The sequence below is a fragment of the Mytilus californianus genome, unplaced genomic scaffold, assembly GCF_021869535.1.
Source record: "Mytilus californianus isolate M0D057914Y unplaced genomic scaffold, xbMytCali1.0.p SCAF_1, whole genome shotgun sequence".
Lineage (NCBI taxonomy): Eukaryota > Metazoa > Mollusca > Bivalvia > Mytilida > Mytilidae > Mytilus > Mytilus californianus.
In genome coordinates, this window is record NW_026262581.1 from 18,120,744 (window position 1) to 18,140,867 (window position 20,124).

Consider the following 20,124-nt stretch of genomic DNA (forward strand, 5'->3'; position numbering starts at 1 on the left):
TAGAAAGTAAAAAAAATTAACTTGTATTTTGAAAGATACTTTACCATATACTTCGATATAGCATAATTCAACAACTGCTTTTGTGACACCATGTCTTCTATTGAAAAAGAAAAACCATGTTGCTGGCAAATGGCAGGTTTTTTCCTGTGTTACATTAGGATGTGCATGTTCTGATTCTCTATAACACAACACTTCACCTGAATTCATGGAACCAACATATGTACCATTTGTAAAATACAAACGGAACCCATCCATATTACTGTTTTCTATAGATATAAATAAGAAAAAGAATGATGATGAGGAGGAGGACGAGGACGGGGACGAGGAGGAGGACGACGACGATGATGATGATGGCGATGACGATGATGATGACGATGATGATGACGACGATGACGACGATGATGACGACGATGATGATGATGATGGAGAATGATGATGATGGTGATGATGACGATGATGGCGATGGCGATGACGATGACGATGATGATGATGATGATGATGATGATGATGATGATGATGATGATGATGATGATGATGATGATGATGATGATGATGATGATGATGATGATGATGATGATGATGATGATGACGATGATGCTGACGATGATGACGATGATGATGATGACGACGATGATGACGATGATGGTGAAGACGATGACGATGATGATGATGATGACGATGATGACGATGACGAGGCATCGATCCAGGTGATTATATTTTTACACCCCGGTCAATTCCTGGAACTGAAAGGATAGATTAATACAGGAGAGTATGCTTAATGTATCATAAAACAGCACAAGTAACTACATTGAAGTATTAACAACAAATAAATAAAGATAAGTGCAATTTCTTTTTAATTTTACTTTTAAAATCAGACTGTGGTAATTAATTTTTAATAGAGCTAAAATCTCACAACACAAAGGTTTATATGTATATATATACATTCTAGTCTGGGTGAATGTGAGAAGTTATTGCTATCTTTACGCGATGTTTTTACTACAAATTGTAAAAACGGTTGTGTGTATGTATGTCTGTGTGTGTGTTTTTATTTTGTTTGGTTTTTGTCGGTTTGCTTTCTTGTTAGTGAATATCCCGTTTTGATGATATCTATTATAGATGTTTTGCTTATCTGCCCTATCCATTGCATTAGGTTTTGCAGTAAATTGTAGTCGAGTATTATACTTTCCCCGCTGATTGTAAGAGATGGTCAGTTGATGACAACATCTTTACCTTCGGATGTTAAGTTTCTATGTCATTAAACAGAGGTTTTGTTGCTGGTAACTATATGTCATTCGATGTATTTGACTGGTTGATCATAGATTGCATAACTCTCCGTAGCAAATATGCCAATGATATTCAAAACGGAAATATATCAAACATTAAAATTATTAAGTGTGTTTCGCAAAATGTGTCGATCATGACAAAAGCAAGGGCTTAACACTGGGAGAGAGTACATGTTGGCTAGGGGCGAAAAGCTTGTTTCGCAATATGCCATCTTGATTGCATTTTCTTTACATTGCACAGATCTAACTATGACACAATGTTACTCAAACATAATACATCGTTATACGGACGTTCCTCCTTTTCCCTGTTAGCACAAGTTTTACAAACTGATGGTAAAGTCTATAATACCATATAATATTCCTTTATCATTAGTCATATAACTATATTGATATCTTATTATGATTGTTTTTTGTTTTTTTGGTAAATTCCTATCAAGTTTTAGATTATTCGTACATAGCTCTTTGTAATTATCGGAGTGAAAGTCTTTAATAGGTTCCATTCAATTTTGACTTAGTTGCTTCCTATTTTGTCGTACAATTGATACTTACTACCACCGCGATAGTATATTTTTATATCTGTAATGAAAGCCATTTCAACAAGTTGTAGACCCCACCATGCCGTCCCTTGCTTTCCAGCTGTAGACGAGCATCCATCGTCCCAATTATTGGTTGCTGGTCCGTCTGTAGCTAGGTGTGCAGGGTAAGACTTCCCACCATCTGTTAACGTTGAATCTTGTAATACTTTGCCTTCTAAAGCAAGGTTTACTGCAATAATAAAATTGAGAATGGAAATGGGGAATGTGTCAAAGAGACAACAACCCGACCATAGAGCAGACAACAGCCGAAGGCCACCAATGGGTCTTCGATGCAGCGAGAAACTCCCGCACCCGGAGGCGTCCTTCAGATTGCCCCTAAACAAATATGTATACTAGTTCAGTGATAATGGAAGTCATACTAAACTCCAAATTATACACAAGAAACTAAAATTAAAAATGATACAAGACTAATGTATTTATTTTATAGTCTTAATTCAATCACACCCTATCAGTACGACAGATACAATAGGTAACACAGACAAAAGTCGGCTAAACTAAGACATCATTCTTTGTATTCCAATTGCAGTCGGAAACGCAGACACAAATCTACGAAACACGACAGCGAAAACAGTTATTGTAAATATTAATCGGAAACATAGATCAGTTGTACCTGCCGTAACGATACGCGGGATAAAAGCCTCAGTCACACATAAGGATTTTAACTGTCGTCCTTGATAGGACCATTTCCGATTAAAATTTGTCAAAATTCGGATCAAGATTCTTTGATTTGTGGCTGGAAATTTGTGAAAACAATTATAAAACCACGACAAAAATCAAATATTGTTCAGGAAGCGTCCCGTTCTAAATCCTATTTGCAATATTTCGCATGGTAAACAAACCAGAATCTGTTCTGACAGCGACCCAATTCTCCCGAATGCGACATGACAGAGATCAGACAGTGGACTGAAACAGAACATTGTTACGATTTTGATCAGATACAGCAGAATCTGTCACGACATAGTCACAACTGTAACCCGACTAGTCAAAATCCAAAATGTTGCCTAACGTACCTACATTTGTTGCAACTCTCGGGGATGCTTGACAGATCTCTCCTGACCATTTCTGATCCATAGGACTCTATTATGCACATATACGACTGCTTTCCGACAATAATAGAACATTCAAAATCATTAAAGATAGTAATCCAACTTTTTCACTTTCGTGTCGTTGTGCTGTATGATCTCAAACGGGAGCCATAATCGGCTATGTGTGAACGCTGCTTTATGATGTGCTAAATACATGATTTACATGTAGTTTCTATCTTATTTGCTTAGTGTCGGATTACTGTTGATTGATTCGTACCCCACACCCATTTGTACTAGATATTGCGAACATGATATATCAACCATATTGGAAAACAACAATAAAGTTTAAATGTTGCGTTTTACAATATCCAAAATGAAACGACACATCCATGATTGCACGTGCTCTCAATGACAATGCATACAATTTCGTAGAAATATTTAAAACAAAACAAACAAAAAGCCTGATTTAACTTGTTTTTTTCCTCTTTTTAGCATTATAATGGTATTAGAAGAATGTATTGTTTTTCTTTCTTTTTTTGTGTATAGGGTTGTTATAGCGCTGACATATATACTGTTTATGTGCTTGATACATAATGTGCTTCTGTCAATTTTTTAAAACTCTAATTAAACCACAAAAAGAAGCATTAAATTCTTTAATCAATTATTTATTATCTGTGACTTTCAAACACGGTAAGGTAATCTTATACCTAACAATCCAAGGAACAAACCTGCTTTCTGGCATGTAGACTTATTTTGTGAAAAGTATTTTTGTCTTTCAAAAGATCCTCTCTTTTCATATATAACTAAAATGTCTTGAAAAACTGAAGTGTTACTATAGAACTTTATCGAAGTGACCAATTTTCCCTTAGTGAGAGTCGTACATTGTACGTCTGTTAAACAGATTTTTATTAGATCAATGATTTTCTTTTAATATAAAGTCCAATGGCATGTTCATGTGTTATATAGAAAAACAAAGCCGCCATGCAAGTATATAAAACATAATATTTAACTTATTTTTTTCAAATTGACGTATCACATGACTTTAAACATCTAGAGATCTTTTTACGGTTCCTCAACTGCTAACAAAATCATTAATACATAACAAACTCTAAATCGCACTTTAAAACATTGACTATATACACTGCCTAAATCGAAGAAAGATAAAATTAGAAATACAATGGCCATAGAAAAAAATGTCGAAACAATATAGAAAAGTATAAAGTTCGTCAAAGAAAACTAAAAAATCCCTCAAAAATTGAACTCTAACTCATATATTCCTGAAAGTAGTTTCTACACCACTAGAGGCATCCGTCGTGTTGCTCGTATCGTGATAAACTAGTGACAATTTGCTTTATTTGAAGTCATAACCGAGGAAAGAGTAATGGGATTGTGGCAAGCCACCGACAACTTGGACGTATCCGTGGTTACCTGCGACACAAACTTTCCATAACAGTTAACTAACGAGATTGATTGATTGGTTGATTGGTGTTTCAGGCTACTTTCAGTACTATTGAGCCGGAGTGCCCGGAGAGAACCATCGACCCACGACAATAGGTTAACAAAATGAATCCTAGTCAATTAACATTGGAGTCTGGCGCACCTGACACTTGTGGATTCAAACTCACAACCTCGGTGTTGACAGACTTGTGAAATAGTAGTTGGGAACCAACGAAATGATGGCATCCTTAAACAAATTTCCTTAAGGATTACTTCGAATTTACCATTAAGAACCTTAAGTTAAATTAAATACCTTCCTGGTCTGCAGCAAATATATTTTGATTTAATTTAACAAAAATTACCGAAAATCGTTCATCAACATCCAATTTAATTTTATTATTCGATTATCATTTAAATATAAAAACGAAGCAATAACAAAAATCTATAAAAAAAAATATGAATAGAACAAAAAACTAGAAAACATATAATTGATAAAGACAAGCAATGATAGGTTTCCTAACTTGTGAAAGACACCACATTTATACACAGTGCACGGTTAAACGATAGTAGTCTATACACAGATGTATTAAGGACCCAAACAACGGTTACAGATGAGACGAAGCAAACGCTTGGTAACCGCTACTGGAATCTTGAATGACAGGAGTCTCCGCCTTATTAAATGGTAGTTTGTTGTAAGTCAAATACGTTATTCATTCATAAACGGAAATCAGGGTTACATGTAATATCAACCACTCCAAAATAAACATCTAGAGGTCACTATGCCACCTTAAAGTGCATTTATTGTATGATAAGCCCTACATCGACCCGACTGTGGACAAAGTCTGTCTAAACCGAATAGATTAATAAATACCTGTCACCATCAACAAAATAAAGAAGAAAACTGGAATTTACACATACCTACAGTGTGCGATCTGGTGACAAAATATTACCTCCCCTGTAAACAGTGCGCTCTTCTGACTAGAGGCGATCGGTAAAGAAAAACGGATGATGCTGTAATTGTTTTGCTTGTTTGAAATGAGCTAGCACAGACGAACTAAGACGTGTCAACATAATGTGAATATGATAATGAACCAGGTATATTATTAATTGTTAAGTTTATCACCTCATCGTATCTTCATATGATAGGTAAATGCGTCAATTTCGATTTTCAGTGTCGTCAGGGTTCAAACTTGTAATCATGCCATCCTTTCATTATTCTTTTTAATACTATCCTTGATTTTCTCCCAATTTGTAAAGTTGATCATGTTGTATGATATATATTTTTATCGGGGGAAAAAATTGATATGCAGCAAAGATTGGCAGTTTTTAATGTGTGTTGCTACGTGAAATAAAGTGAGGTAAATTAAAGTAAAAAGAAGGCGCGCTTTTTCAAATAGTAAACAATTTAATTCAGATGCATGGTATTGTGTCAAATGATAAAGAATATCGTAGAAATTTACTAGAAATTCATCTAATTTATGCAATTTTCATTAAAGATATACAATATGACATACTGAAAGCCGAAAAGGGGTAAAACCACCATACCTTGAACAAATTAGGGAAGGGGGGGGGGGGGGGGGGGGGGGGGATGTCGGGTGAAAATATTACGAAATTTAGATTATTTTTATCTGTGGTAACAACCATTTGATTTTCAGGGGGCATTTCTCTGTTCAAACATTGGTCTAATATTTTCAGGTTCTCTTTGGATTGCCAAATAATATTATTATCACCTAATTGAATGTTCAAATTTTTTTGCAGCGATATTCTGTATGGAAGGAAGACTGTCACAGAATCCAACAGTTCCGGAGGGGCCATTAAACTAACTGCTTAACATCAAGATCGATGTAAGATTCAAGTGCCTGATCCAGTACAAGTTGTAGCTAGTTTTTCCTTGTAATTGTGGCAGAAAAACCACTAGCTCTCAGCTGGGTAATAGACAGTTTCTGGCATTGAAAGGATTCCCAATTTAAACTCCGAAAAGACAAGAGCAAAGAAATGTACATCAATGAGAAACAGTCTCTGTGAATAAAATTATTCCAAAACTTAAATGTGTCATTAGTGTTGCATTATTTATCAGTAGAGATAATTAGATTACAGTAAGATTGCCCAACTGAAGGCTTTTGTCGGTAATGTTTTGTAAATCTTGAAGATTTCTTTCATCAATATTGTTGCCTCCATTGTCAGTAAATTTTAAACCACGTCTTTCAATATTTTGTTTACATGTAAATTCTGAATGCTCATGTTTTAAATTTCTATTGATAAAGAAGATGAAATAAATGAGTTTTCCTTAAGTTTGTGCATTGCTGTTGGACTGTTAAGAGGCCATCTTCTTTGTGTCTTTATTAGGCAGTTTCTTTCAATCCAGCATCGAAGTACGTTTTCATAACAACTGGCTAGGTGATTTTTAGAAAATGCTAGTCACTGAGGGAAAGGAAAGACCCACAAAAGTTCATCTGTATATTCAATTTTGAACATTAACATATCATATATTTTGGCATCAACGACATTTAAAATAAGGCCGCAGTTTAAATTTTAGCCTAAAGTTTCATGACTTTTTTAAGCTATATTGGGACATATTTGACAAGTGTCCGACCATCTCTTTTTTTGTGGAGGACCCTGGGGTTTGACACATTTGCATTCTAAAGAAATGTTACAACTGGGACAGAGACGGTCCAAGAATCATAAGCTATGATTGTCTTGTTACCAACTTAAAAAAAACTCCACAGCTTGTTCATATTATGATACGATCTGGTTGCCGTCTTAATTGCACATTTGGCACACTTGACATTTTTATCAAGGATGGGCTTTTGGTTTCAGTTTGCATGACATTGTAGTTCACAAAGTTTATGACAAAATAAAGATTTAATTTGTTTAATACGACATGCCAAGTTATAGTCCGAGATTACCCTGACGTCCAACGGCTGTTTTGCAAGAGAAGCTGGGGCCGTGCTTGTCTGGGAAAACAGTCGTTGGACGTCAGAGAACTAGCCAAGTTATTCTAAAAAAAGCTCCTCGCATGCTACCCGCCTGATTTACAAACTTTCATCAGAGTCTGAATAGGGGGCAGGGTGCCCGGCCGCCCCTTTCAGTGTGAGACAAATTTGGTTAATTATATACGAAATCACTGAAGCAGGACTGGAGCGGGTCCCCTTTTATGCAGTAAGTGGGCATCCCATTAAGTTTCAACCATTTAACTTCAAAACGGGGGAGGGGGGGGGGGGGTATGTATTTTTTGTCCGAGTCAAACATTTTTCATATATTAATAAATTCAGACTTAACATATACTTTCCTATGTGTAGTGTTTGTATAAAAGTATTACCAACAAAATTCATCAAATTGGGGATCATAATATCTTTAAAGAAAAAACCTATAACCCCCTTTTTTTTAAAGTTAAATGGTCGTTCCCTTAGGAAAATTTCTGAAACTGCCACTATTTATACTTTAATATGCACGTTAAAGATTTCAGATGCGGACTTCTGAATCAACACCTGCAAAAGTTTTCAATTATACAAAAGATAAGAAAAATTTATGCATTTTTAATTTGACTCGGATGGATATTTTTATTTTGCACACACTCCAACATATTACATGAACTGACAATAAACATAAATCAAAGTTAGAGAAATAAGTATATTCATATCAAAGAAATACCAAATAAAAATACTCATCATTTTTGAACAAAGACCAAACTATTGCGTAGTGTGTAAGTATTTCAATTTTTTCTTTTTTTTAACAAATTTGAATATGGAAGATGCGCATACTTGCACATCATAAAAGTGCAAAGTCTGTTCTTTAACACACGTGGTTAATTTGGATCACATGTTTTCTAGTCCTATATTATAAGAATTCGAAGGTTCATATCATTTACATTCAACGTTTTTATGGGATTTTTTTTCACTATCAATGTTGAACCTCGAGGTTACATTAATAGTAAAAAAATCCGATAAAAAACGTTGAATGTAAATGATATGAACCTTTAAAGTCTTATATTATAGGACTCATGTTTTTCAAACATAATATGTTGATCATTTATATTATGATGATTTCAATACACTTCACATTAGGTAATTTGTCACGTATATTGATTACATTATATCGAGTTGTCCCAACGATACACTTATCGGTGTGCTCGATCATACGAATTTACAGACATTGATATAGACAAAATGACCCAACTTTGAAAAATTCTTGTGGCGAAACTACATTTTGGAACACGTTAAACATTGGATCCTCAGAAAGCTACATTATTAAGGTTTGATATATATTTAAAAAAAAAAATAAAAAATATGCAGTCAAAATTGACAGTTTTTTATACACCCTATGTTGTGCAATAAATTGTTCAATTAACAGCATATTTGGCAACTAAAAAATCTGATATCAACAAATTCAGCTTTAAAATATACTTTACTTAGAGTGGTTGTATAAAGGTTATATTATGGTTCTGTGTTTTAAGAAATATTCATCCCTATGCATATCGAGTTTTATGTGTTAATTGTCTTTCTTTATTTTGACCTTTTCTATCTCTTTCATAAGAAGAGTCACTTTTCTATTGTTCTAGTGTCACTGGAAATCCCCCTGCCTATGACAATTTGAGTTAAAGAACAAGTTAATAATCTCCGATTTACAATTTCGGATACTTTACATAGGTAACGAAAAAATGTTTCTATACGTGCAGATTTAATATGAACTTTTTAATATAAAAATATATGATATTTTCCGATTACAAACTAATTTGTATCAATTCACCAAATGCTTATCTAAATACTTATACGGGGTATGTGTCAAAGAGACAACGACCCGAACAAAAAGCATAAAACAGCCCAAGTCCACCAATGGGTCCTCAACGCAGCGATAAAATCCCGCACCAGGAGGCGGGCTTCTGCTGGCTCCTAAACAGTAATGTATACTAGTTTAACGAAATAGACGCCACACTAAACTCCGACACAAATAAATGAACCAAAATTTAAAAAACGCAAGACAAACAAAGGTTAGAGGTTCTTGACATGGGGCAGGCGCAAAAATGCGGCGGGGTTAATAGATATAGGAAGATGTGGTATGAGTGCCAATGAGACAACTCTCCATTCAATTGCAAGTTACAATTTATAAAAGTAAACCATTATAGGTCAAGGTACGGCCTTCAACACGGAGCATTGGCTCACACCGAACAGCAAGCTTTTGCGAGATCTCATCCATTTCCCTATACCTCTAGCCAATGTTGAATAAACAAACACAGAGCAATACGCACAGTAAACTCAGTGTAAAAGAATCCGAGTCCGATGTTAGAACAGGTAATAGAAGAAACTAAGCAAAATGACAATGAACAACATAAATGGACAAAGGACTATTAGCAGTTACTGACATGCCAGGTCCAGACATCAGATTAACTGAACGACAGATTGTCTTCATCATATGAAAATCAAGCACAATCCCTCCCGTTAGGGGTTTACTATCAAGCCATCATAAATTAAACGAGACGAAAATAACCCGCATCATGCCAACAACTAGTTTTAGAATAAATGTGTTTAATTTCGATGCAAAGACCCTATGAGTGAATCAATATTAATTCCCAAAAATGCCATCTTTAATGATTTGACAACAGTATCGTAACTATATTCCCTGTGAATAAGTCTGTGAAAAGGTTTGATTATCTTTTGAGGTGAATGACGACATTGTTTTTCTTTTGGAAAATACTGTGGAGTAGTCCTTAGCTGTATTTGGCAAAACCTTTCGGAATTTTGGGTATATATCATGTATATGCTCTTCAAATTCGTACTTTATGTGGTCTTTTTTAACTTTTTTTTTATTCGGGCGTCTCTAATGCGTCTTTTGAAGACGAAATGCGCGTCTGAAGTACAAATTTTAATCCGAGTATCTATGGTGCGTTTTTTTTTGCCAGGAAATAAATCCAGCCGTTCTCATATCACAAACCAACTACATGTAAAATGACATTCATTTTAAGTTAAATCATTCGTTGTGCTGAAATTCTATTTTAACTTACCAATTTTACTTAAAAGGGAGTTTGGAAAAAGGACTACATATGCTTACTTTGTGCTGTTACTGTTACAATGAAGATCTCTGAGATTATTACGAGCACTTGCATCTGAAATTTAAGAAAAATGAAATATAACATCATTCTTCTGTTAATTTAAGATGAAATATGCTATACAGAAAAAAAAAGTGTTATCATCACAGCACTTCGAATGCAATTCTGAAAATTGTTAATGTTTTTTCGAATGACCATTCGAACATTTATTTCTTTTGGCGATGCTTAAGTTGTTATGGTCCATACCATTTCTGAATCATCAATATTAAAAAAAAAAAAATTAAAATTGAACTAAAATCGAAATCCTTTTTTTTTCATTCTGAAACCTCTCTTTTTATTGCATTTTAGTAACACATTTACACACATGAGTAAAATATTCTATCGTATGGTACATGTATGCAGGCCAGCCTCCAGGAGAAAAAACAGATTTTGTGGGATCTAAAAATGATCTGTAAACAGAGCATTACACCCTAAGTAAATAAATATGTGCAAAAAGAATTATCCTGACTACCAATGGGTAAAATGGAAAGATATAGATATAAGAAGATGTGGTATGAATGCCAATGAGACAACTCTCCATCCAACATATAACCAAGATTCCTGAAAGTGGCGTTAAAAACCAATAAGCAATCATCAGTCAAAAGGTATTTTTTTTATATTTGTGTAAGGAATATGATAATTCAACAGAAGTGTCGCCTTATTTTAGAAATCTTGATTATAATATTATGGAAAATGTCGAAAAAGATCTAGTAAATTTCAGAAAACAAGGTTATATTTTGGTCTTTGGTGACCTTATGCATGAGTATCCTCCATTCAAGTAAACAATGGCAGTCCGATTGTAGCAGAATATATTGTGAGAATCTGACGTATAATATATTGTTTAGGATAATCACCGACATAATTGTGTAGTCAACTGTGCTACATGTGGCTTTGTTTCGTGTAAAACATATATTTGATTTAACCAAATTTAGAATTTGAAAATGTTAAAAAAAAACCAATCAAGTTTCCATTTGCATGCATTTAGCTTGAGGGACCAAATTTGGCCTGATTGCAAATAGAAAACAAGTTATATTTAAAAACAAAAGTGACAAAGTTAAAAATAGGGGAAAATAGTCCGGTATTCTCTTTTCCTCTATTTTGTAACTAGTATACTATGCTCCAGTATTTTGCCCCAATATAGTAAAAAAAATAATATTATGAATTTAGGAAAAATAGCTCGGTTTTCTTTCTTTGTTGAAATTTCTGTTAAATATATCTTTATCATCAACAGCCAAAAATACCACAGATAACAACTATCACAGAACGACACAAAATAAAAACAGGACAATATACCAACAGATGACACACCAATAGGACTATACACCAATAAGACGACACACCAATAAGCCTAGGGTGACACATCGGAAAGACGACGACATGCCGACAGGAAGACAAACCGACAGAAAGACAGTCCTACATGCCAGCTGGTTGACACATAAACATGCCAACAGACAAACACAACAAAAAATAGACATACAGAATCAAGTCGACATTATAACACTGCGAGAGACTGACACAACTACAGGACGACACACCGAAAGGTCGACAAGGATAATTTAATCAAATAAAACAGATTAACAATTGACCTGATGATATTTACAGAACAAAAAAGACTTGGCATCCTAAAATTGATACTCTAAAATGTTGCTAATTGAGACTTTGGTTGGGATGAAACATCTTTGAATAAAGACAAATAATGTTTTGTAACAAGTGTAAGATCTGCCATTTTCAGAACAGCATTATTACATGTATTATGATTTCCAAGATTCTAGTCTATAATGCGTTAAGGAATTTGGAAACAAAATGTTGCTCTTTAATTGTCCATTCATTGTGCAAGTACGGAGTACTTCAAAATCATCTCTTGTTCTTTCATCCATCACAAGTTCACTATCAAGAGTTCACTTTTCTCAATCCGTCGCTGGAAAAATCGTAGCAGGATTTTCCGATTTGATTCCTTTAATCTTCAATATGTAAAATCGATACTTGCATTATTTTAACTGCAATTCTGCAGAACTATCGAATTTTTGACCTGTATGTCTGTTGTCTAGTCGTCTTTTGGATCTTTAAAAAAATACTTTAAGCAATTGATTTCAAACTTATGAACAATCATTCATTCGAACATTGCTGTTCGGTGTGAGCCAAGGCTCCGTGTTGAAGACCGTACTTTGACCTATAATGGTTTACTTTTATAAATTTTGACTTGGATGGAGAGTTGTCTCATTGACAGTCATACCACATCTTCTTATATCTACTCAGCATGTCGACCTGTTGGTTTGTTAGCATGCAGCGGAACAAACAAATACTGGCAAGGCTGCATGCATAAACCGATTTACTGATTATATCATCCACATTACACTCTTTAATTCCTCATTTTATAACCAATTTCTTCCATTTATGACCTATTTGAGTCTTAATTTTTTACTTGAACCTGTTAAACAAATCTTCTTAACAGTTGTGTGGCATGCTTTAATCGTCAAATAGATTGCCAAGTTGAAAAGAAAATATAGTATTTTGCATTTTTTTTTTTTTTGCGTCTGTCGCTTGATGTCTGTTTAAACATATGTCCACGGAAATTCGAAGCTACAGTCGTGAGAGTCAAACGATATCAAACACAATAACTCTGATTGTGCTTGATTTCAGATTTTTTTACCCTTTACACTTATCGATCGGAATATGTTTGTTACCCCTCTCGCGTATATTTTTACCAAAAGGGTCGAAACAGAATAGCCGAAAGATAGATTGTGTCTGAGAGAGTAGCAATATTAGGCTTGTTTTAAATACTTGTACATGAATACAAGTGTATGTGCAATAAGTTCATTTTCAAACTTTGAATTGACTGACGATGAACTGTCAGCCCTTACATCAGTAGACTAAACTAACGTTTGTTTTTATACTTAATCTACGGAATTTTTGTAAATACACGTAGCAGACTCTAGGATATCAATAGGTATGTCTCCGATAAAATCGTAAAAAAGATCAGCAATACAGAAAAGAACGAGGCACATGTATTTTTCCCAGAAAAAATGTTCTTAAAAATACAACTGTAAAACTGGATAATGTTATATATTCAGTACTATGTCCAAACTATCTAACTATTTTTTGTAGAATCAACATGCGTACCGATAAGGACACTGAGCACATTTAAATATATTTCAATTAAGTTTAAATAAAAATTAGTCATTATCCTTTTGACATGTTTTTTTTCGGTCAAAATAATTCAACCTAAACTAGTAAGAGGGAATATTTTCTTAAAGCAATAAAGTACTGAAAATTCAAAACTGGAAAAGAACCTAATTTAAATTGAAATGCATTATTATATCAGAAAATATAACCATGCTTTAAGTTATATTTTAGAAATATATTAATGATGATACGCGTACGTACAGACGGTTTTTTGTTAACTTAAGGGGAATAACCAAAGGTACGTGAATCTGAAGAGAGATATATAAATCTATTAATTTCTTGATTGTTTGTTGCTCAATGTCTAGTGGCAAATATTTCATGCATATTCAGGACGATCTTTCAAATAGAAGTTTTTCTTTAGAGTCATTCAAAGATTATGTGCAAAATTTAAGAAATACATACAATTATTTCATATGAACAGAATAATGTTTTCTTCCGGTATAGACCTTACAACTCATACAACTAAATTTTAACAATAAAGATGTCATATTTTTTATATAAAGAAGACTTTGACGTAAACTTTTGACACCTACCGGTCCATTGCATAAATTCAATACACATATTCATAACGGTTTACAAAATGTGATTGTGCTTTACTAGGATGCATGCGCACCTGTCTTTGTTATTAAACACATGCATTGATTCTTTTATCTTTATCTTAATTCTATTAAACGATTTTAAGTAAGTAAAAGTAAATATATTCTTTAAATATTCTTATTCCAAAATATAGATTAAAGACCCTTTTACACGCATGAGAATGTAAAACTCAAAGGAAATGAGGTATGTCCAAGACACGATGTAGTTTCGATATCGACGGCATCCACGATAACGAGTCGATATCGAATAGTTATTATCTAAATGTCTATCTGCTACAGTTATCTATATAGACAATTTAGTTTCTCCTGGTTTGTCTGTTTTAAGATGTCGATATCGACGATATTGTTCCAAATGTTTATCTGTTTTTACGTTATTAATATAGACAATTATAGTTTTTCCCAGTTCGTCTGTTTAAGATGTCGATATCGACGATATCGACGACATCAAGTCGATATCGACAAATTATGTTACATATTTCTTTCTTCTACATTTACCTTTATAGACAATTTAGTTTCTCCTGGTTCGTCTGTTGTAAGATGTCGATATCGACGATATCGATGACATCGAGTCCGAGTCGATATCGACACATAATGTTCCAAATGTCTATCTGCTACAGTTATCTGTATAGACAATTTAGTTTCTCCTGGTTCAGCTGTTTAATATGTCGACGATTTCAATTCCATATCAACATTTAAACACTTTCTTCATAATTTGTTTCTCTATTCATTTCGTTTAGTTTAGTATACCATTAAGATAAGAGGATGTTGTACGATTTCCAATCAGACAACAGACCACCAAACACAAAAAGGATGAGGATGTTAACAACTATACGTCACCGTACAGTCTTCAACAAAGATTAACACTAATACCGGCATGAAAAAATGTCAAATTTTTCAAATGGGAAAACAAACATTCTGATCTATGTATAAATGATAAACAAAAATCAAATATGACAGACATCAACCAACGGCAACCACTTAATGACAGAGCTCCCGAGAAGGGTCAGTCACACTGAGGATGTGGCGGGGTTAAACTTGAGCGTTAACCCCTTCCCTTAAATCTAGGACGGTAGTTTAGCATTAATACATAAATACAAAATGTAAAATTCAGAAGCAAAAGGCTTGACTTATCAAATCAGCACGAAGAACAACAATAAATAGACAAAATCACAAAGTACCGGTCTAAGAGTACTCGAAACTATTCAAATCAAGTTAAAATCTAATTTCAACGAAAAAATAAACCATGTTTTCTCTGTTTGAAATGGGAACCAGTTCACATCCCATGGATTTGAATTTTACATATATATATATATATATAGTAAGTCATGTGTGTACTGTATCTGCATTTTTACGACCTTCGTATGCAACCATATCTCACTTAGTAGCACTTAAATGTCATCGTTATACAACAAAATAGATTTTTATTATTTTTAAGAACACAAGAATACATTAATTTGTTTTTTTAAAGGATACAGTAATTTGGAGATTGAAGTGACCACCTGATTGTTTTTTTTTCAAATAAATAAATTACAATTCAGCCATCTTCTATAATATCAATCTTCATATTCGATCTTAATTTAATCAGCTTGATATGTCTTGATTTTTATTCATTATCTTAAGTCATTATCGATATCGAGTCGACATTGTCGATATCGAAACCAGGTTTTGTCATTGGTGTCGTCATCAAAATCTACATCTGGTTATGTTATGAGTGTATAAGTTCATCGAAATCGATTCGATATCGACATCTGGGTATGTCTTGGACATGATTGATGGAAATACATCGAATCTGTCCGTCACTCCATAGCATTCGAATTTATTACATTTAAGTAATTATTGTAAAGCTTGTATCATATGTATGGAATTTTTGTAATTTATTTTCAATTTGATTCAAAGTATATTGTCATTTAAGTTTGCGACAAATAACATATAACAAAAATCAAATATAACAGACTTATACAAAATAAGCATAGTTGTTAACTTATATTATTATACCATTTGGTCTCTGGTGGAGAGTTGTCTCATTGGCAATCAAACTACATCTTACCTTCTTATTTTTATATAACATAACATGGATAAAATGAATAAGTCTCCACTTCTTAGTTCTAATGATCATGTTCTATAAAAGATCTCATGATTTATATCGTACTCTTAAGGTTAGGTTTAAAGCCAGATTGCGGTAAACTCAATCAATATTTAAATGAAAAGGGGTAAAATTAATAAGTAAGTTATATGTTTTGGGTCTCATGAGTTATTTTTCACTAAGTTAAGAGTAAAAAATAAATAACGTACCGTTGAAGGTTTAGAATATCGTCTTTCTTGTTCATATTTTCATTTTAAAACCCGATTCAGATTTGAAAAAACCGGACGTTTTTAAGACAATGTTGTTAAGATTATATTTCAATAGAAATAATAGTAATCGAGAAACTTTGACACACGTAAAACGCGGAATTTGAAAAAAAAAGATGGTGTGTGTCGTTTTTGCTCAACATTTGTGTATTATTAAACAAAGTTTATGCATACAAATGACAAACTTGCAAAATAAGTCTACAGTAAATCAATTTGTTCGCATTTAATTTTTCAAATTTAAAAAAAGAAAAACTGCTCTAAACAGATTCACGAGAAAAAATACGATTCCAACTGAACATTGAACCTACTATGGTCATCAGTTGAATCTAGATTTTTAACCTAACTGTAGTGTCTGCTTTGGTTTGTATCTCTCATTGTTGTTTGGAATATTTTTTTCCTACGTTTAAAATTTAAATCAATTTCACTTGATCTTAACACGTAGTTGGATCGTACTCCAGTAAAACACTAACCATTTCATTTTTTGTGAGAGCCGAGGCCAAAGTCTTTCTTCTTTGGCTGACCTATTTTTTTTATCTAAAAAGATACAAATTATTTTTTCAATTACAAACAGGAAGATTTCTTTTAAATGCAATCTTTTTACTATATTTCAATGAACATAATATATTTCTTTATTCACCTCTCTGAACAATTCACTATTACTGCACAGTTCCAAAATTGTCTTTACGTCCGGTCAGAACGGGGACGTTAAATCCGATGCCTCGTGTAAAGAGAGTGTCAAGCTCATTACTGCACGTTTAGAAAACTTGCAACAACTCTTTGAGGGGTCCGAAGGTGACCTGTTGCAAGGCTAATTTTCTGTCCCTATCCAATATACCCTTATTTTCCCGTGGAAGTAGAAATTTCCACGAACTTCATCCCGGACGGCCTCTGTAACAGGACCTTCCTATTGTACTTATTGTTAATTTGTTCTCGTCCTGAACATGCATGAAATATTTGCCATTGGACATAATCAACCAACATTCAATCAACCCATCAATCAAAATTGTCTTTAGTTACTGAAAAGACCGACATAGATTGTTTGCACTACTCTATTGACAGTTGTACAAATGAAAATAGTTCTACAATAAATGGTTATGAACTCAGTACCCAATCATTCGATAAACCATTCCTATTTCCGTATCTTATCCGAATTTCAAAGGTACGCAAAGTGCAAAAAAATAATTTTACAATTATGAAATCATAACTCAACAACAAACTGTTATACAATACGGTTTTGAATAAAATGGACGTCTGGTATATATGGTATACTTGACTTTAAGCCTGGTATCTTTGATAGGGTTTTCTACAATATGACCAAGAGGAATATCAAAGTTTTATAAGATAAAAGAGTTAGAAAAAAGGATTGAATAAATCTAAATTATGAACACAAATGCACAAAAACAAGTTATTACATAAGAAATGGTGCAAAACTATTCCCATCTATCCATTTTGGAAATCATCAAGTGCAATTTGACCTTCACAGCAATACCTTAAATATTTCAAAACTTTAAGCCCACCATAATCTTGAAAGAGGTTAAGTACTTGGCATTCGCTACTTAACAATGTTGAATAATTAGTTCATCTATAAGAGATATACTTCGTTAACCTAGCCATAAATGCAAACACAGTCGAATAATCCATATCAGTATTTTTTTATAATATATATTGTATTTATCTATTTTTATCATATACTTAGCATTAATATGATAGTTTTTGCATAAATTCTCACCCAGGCTGATAACCCGTATCACGGGCCTCTCGTGCAAAAAACCCGTTACAGTGCTTCTCGCGCAAGTTACTTCCGGTATTTCTTTTGTCGTCTGTTAATATCGGACACACAAAGACATGACAGAGGGTGATCGGCTAATTAACGTTGCAATTGTGCTATTTGAGCAGTCAAATTGCATTGACCGTATATTCATAAGTGATATATAGGTAATGACCATATATCGCCTTGTTTATGACGTTGACAATGCGTTTCCGTAGAGTTTTATTTTTATGACGCAAATACAGAATACAGAATACAGGTTCGCGGAATTTTTACGTCGTCCGCTTCAAATTAAACAAATTATTATGGTTTTTACTCCAAATATTTCATTTGGAACAGTTGTAAGAGTTGCAGTTTATAAAGAATAACCATACATTTTCTCGTCATATAAATTTTATTTTGTACTCGGCATAAAAAAGATAAATACCTGGGCCGATATGGAAAAGGCATGGGACTGAAAAAAAAAAGTAATCTGTATGTATCCTATAGCAAAAAAGATCAACTGTGGTTACAGCAAAATATTTTTCTTCGTTGAAAATATTTGAAAATATCTTATTACCAGGTTAAAGGTGATGGGATAAAGATAGCAACCTGAGATACGGGTAATACGACACACTTTTATTTAACGATGCTTGACAAATTGTCAGACTGTTCGTTAATGCTTTTTAAGAGCGCAAATAAAATCTAAACAAGAGAAAGTTCCTATTTTTCGTAAGTTATCCTAAATGTGCTACACACATAGGCAATTTTAAACAATCTGAAAGTTTCGGTTAACAAATATATTGATTAAATAATGTGCCACATGAGAGTGTTGAGTTCTATTCGACATTCGGTTATTTTCAGAATTACTTTCTTGGAACCAAGAAATATTTTAGATCGACTTTGTGTATTGCATGTATTGATATAGCTGGAAGTTTAACCGTCTTGTTTGTCATTGAACGAAAAGCAAGGCTCTTGGATGCAGAATGTATATATATATACATGTATATGTCTATACCAATTTGTGTATACGTACTCACAGTATCAGCCTTTTTGTTCTATTGCGGTTTGTTATATACAGCAACTGTCAAACGTACCACATCATATTTTGTTTTAATTATACACAGCCATTTACAAAAAAGGAAAAGTTTAAGGTATTGGACACAAGGTTCGAAGGTAAAGCAACGCAACATAAAACACACTCAATAGTAAATGATACCGTATAATACATTGCCAGTCTCTGTTGTTATAAGCGGAAGCATTTAGTTTAAAGAACACAATAATATTTGTATAATGATCTAATATTGATTTACGGATCTTCCTTCTTCATGTTGTTAGGCACATTTTATAATGTATCCGTATGTAATGATATCTGGCTTATTGACTTTTACATCTTTAAATATTCCATTCGATCGCCTCCTATGTGTGTAATGATGGTGAAAAGCAGCGTACTTGTTCAAGAACGATACATGTAAGTCGTGGGTTGTTTCCAGTATGTGTTAAATAATAGAAAGTAACATTTGCCTTTTTTAGCTTGAGCTTAAGCAGCATGTAGAATCGACGATAGATATGCTCAGTCAGCATTACGTTTCATGGACATGGGTATAGAGTCTCAAGTCTCATCTTGTCTAACAATTTTAGCTCCTTCTGAGTTAAGAATCAGTTGTTGAGACAGGTTTATATTTATATTTTTGCCTAAAATATGCATGTAATTATTGACACTTGTCGTGAAACAATTATAAGTCAGAGACAAATCGTAATTTTTCTTATTGTAAATCAATTAAGTACATATACTTTACAGCTCACACCAATTGCAAGATATCTTT

At 33.4% G+C, this 20,124-nt stretch overlaps 1 protein-coding gene and 1 long non-coding RNA gene across 4 annotated transcripts in view; one reads left to right on the plus strand and one right to left on the minus strand.

Moving 5' to 3' along the window:
• Window positions 1–20,124, minus strand: part of LOC127699995 (receptor-type tyrosine-protein phosphatase mu-like) — a 60,810-nt gene that overhangs the window by 39,980 nt on the left and 706 nt on the right. The window contains exons 1-4 of one of the 3 annotated variants that reach the window (XM_052203434.1): window positions 17,022–17,083; window positions 10,387–10,441; window positions 1,833–2,048; window positions 45–266 (exon numbers count right to left, since the gene is read on the minus strand). In XM_052203434.1, coding sequence (XP_052059394.1) covers window positions 45–266; window positions 1,833–2,048; window positions 10,387–10,441; window positions 17,022–17,024 — 496 coding nt within the window. In that variant the 5' untranslated portion in view covers window positions 17,025–17,083. Of the gene's footprint in view, window positions 1–44; window positions 267–1,832; window positions 2,049–10,386; window positions 10,442–17,021; window positions 17,084–20,124 lie in introns of those variants that run through there. The other 2 variants (XM_052203425.1, XM_052203436.1) reach the window with 2 other exon arrangements.
• LOC127700571 (uncharacterized) lies at window positions 5,280–6,389 on the plus strand. The gene is made up of 2 exons (XR_007981645.1): window positions 5,280–5,436; window positions 6,100–6,389. It is a non-coding gene; the product is annotated as an uncharacterized LOC127700571 (long non-coding RNA).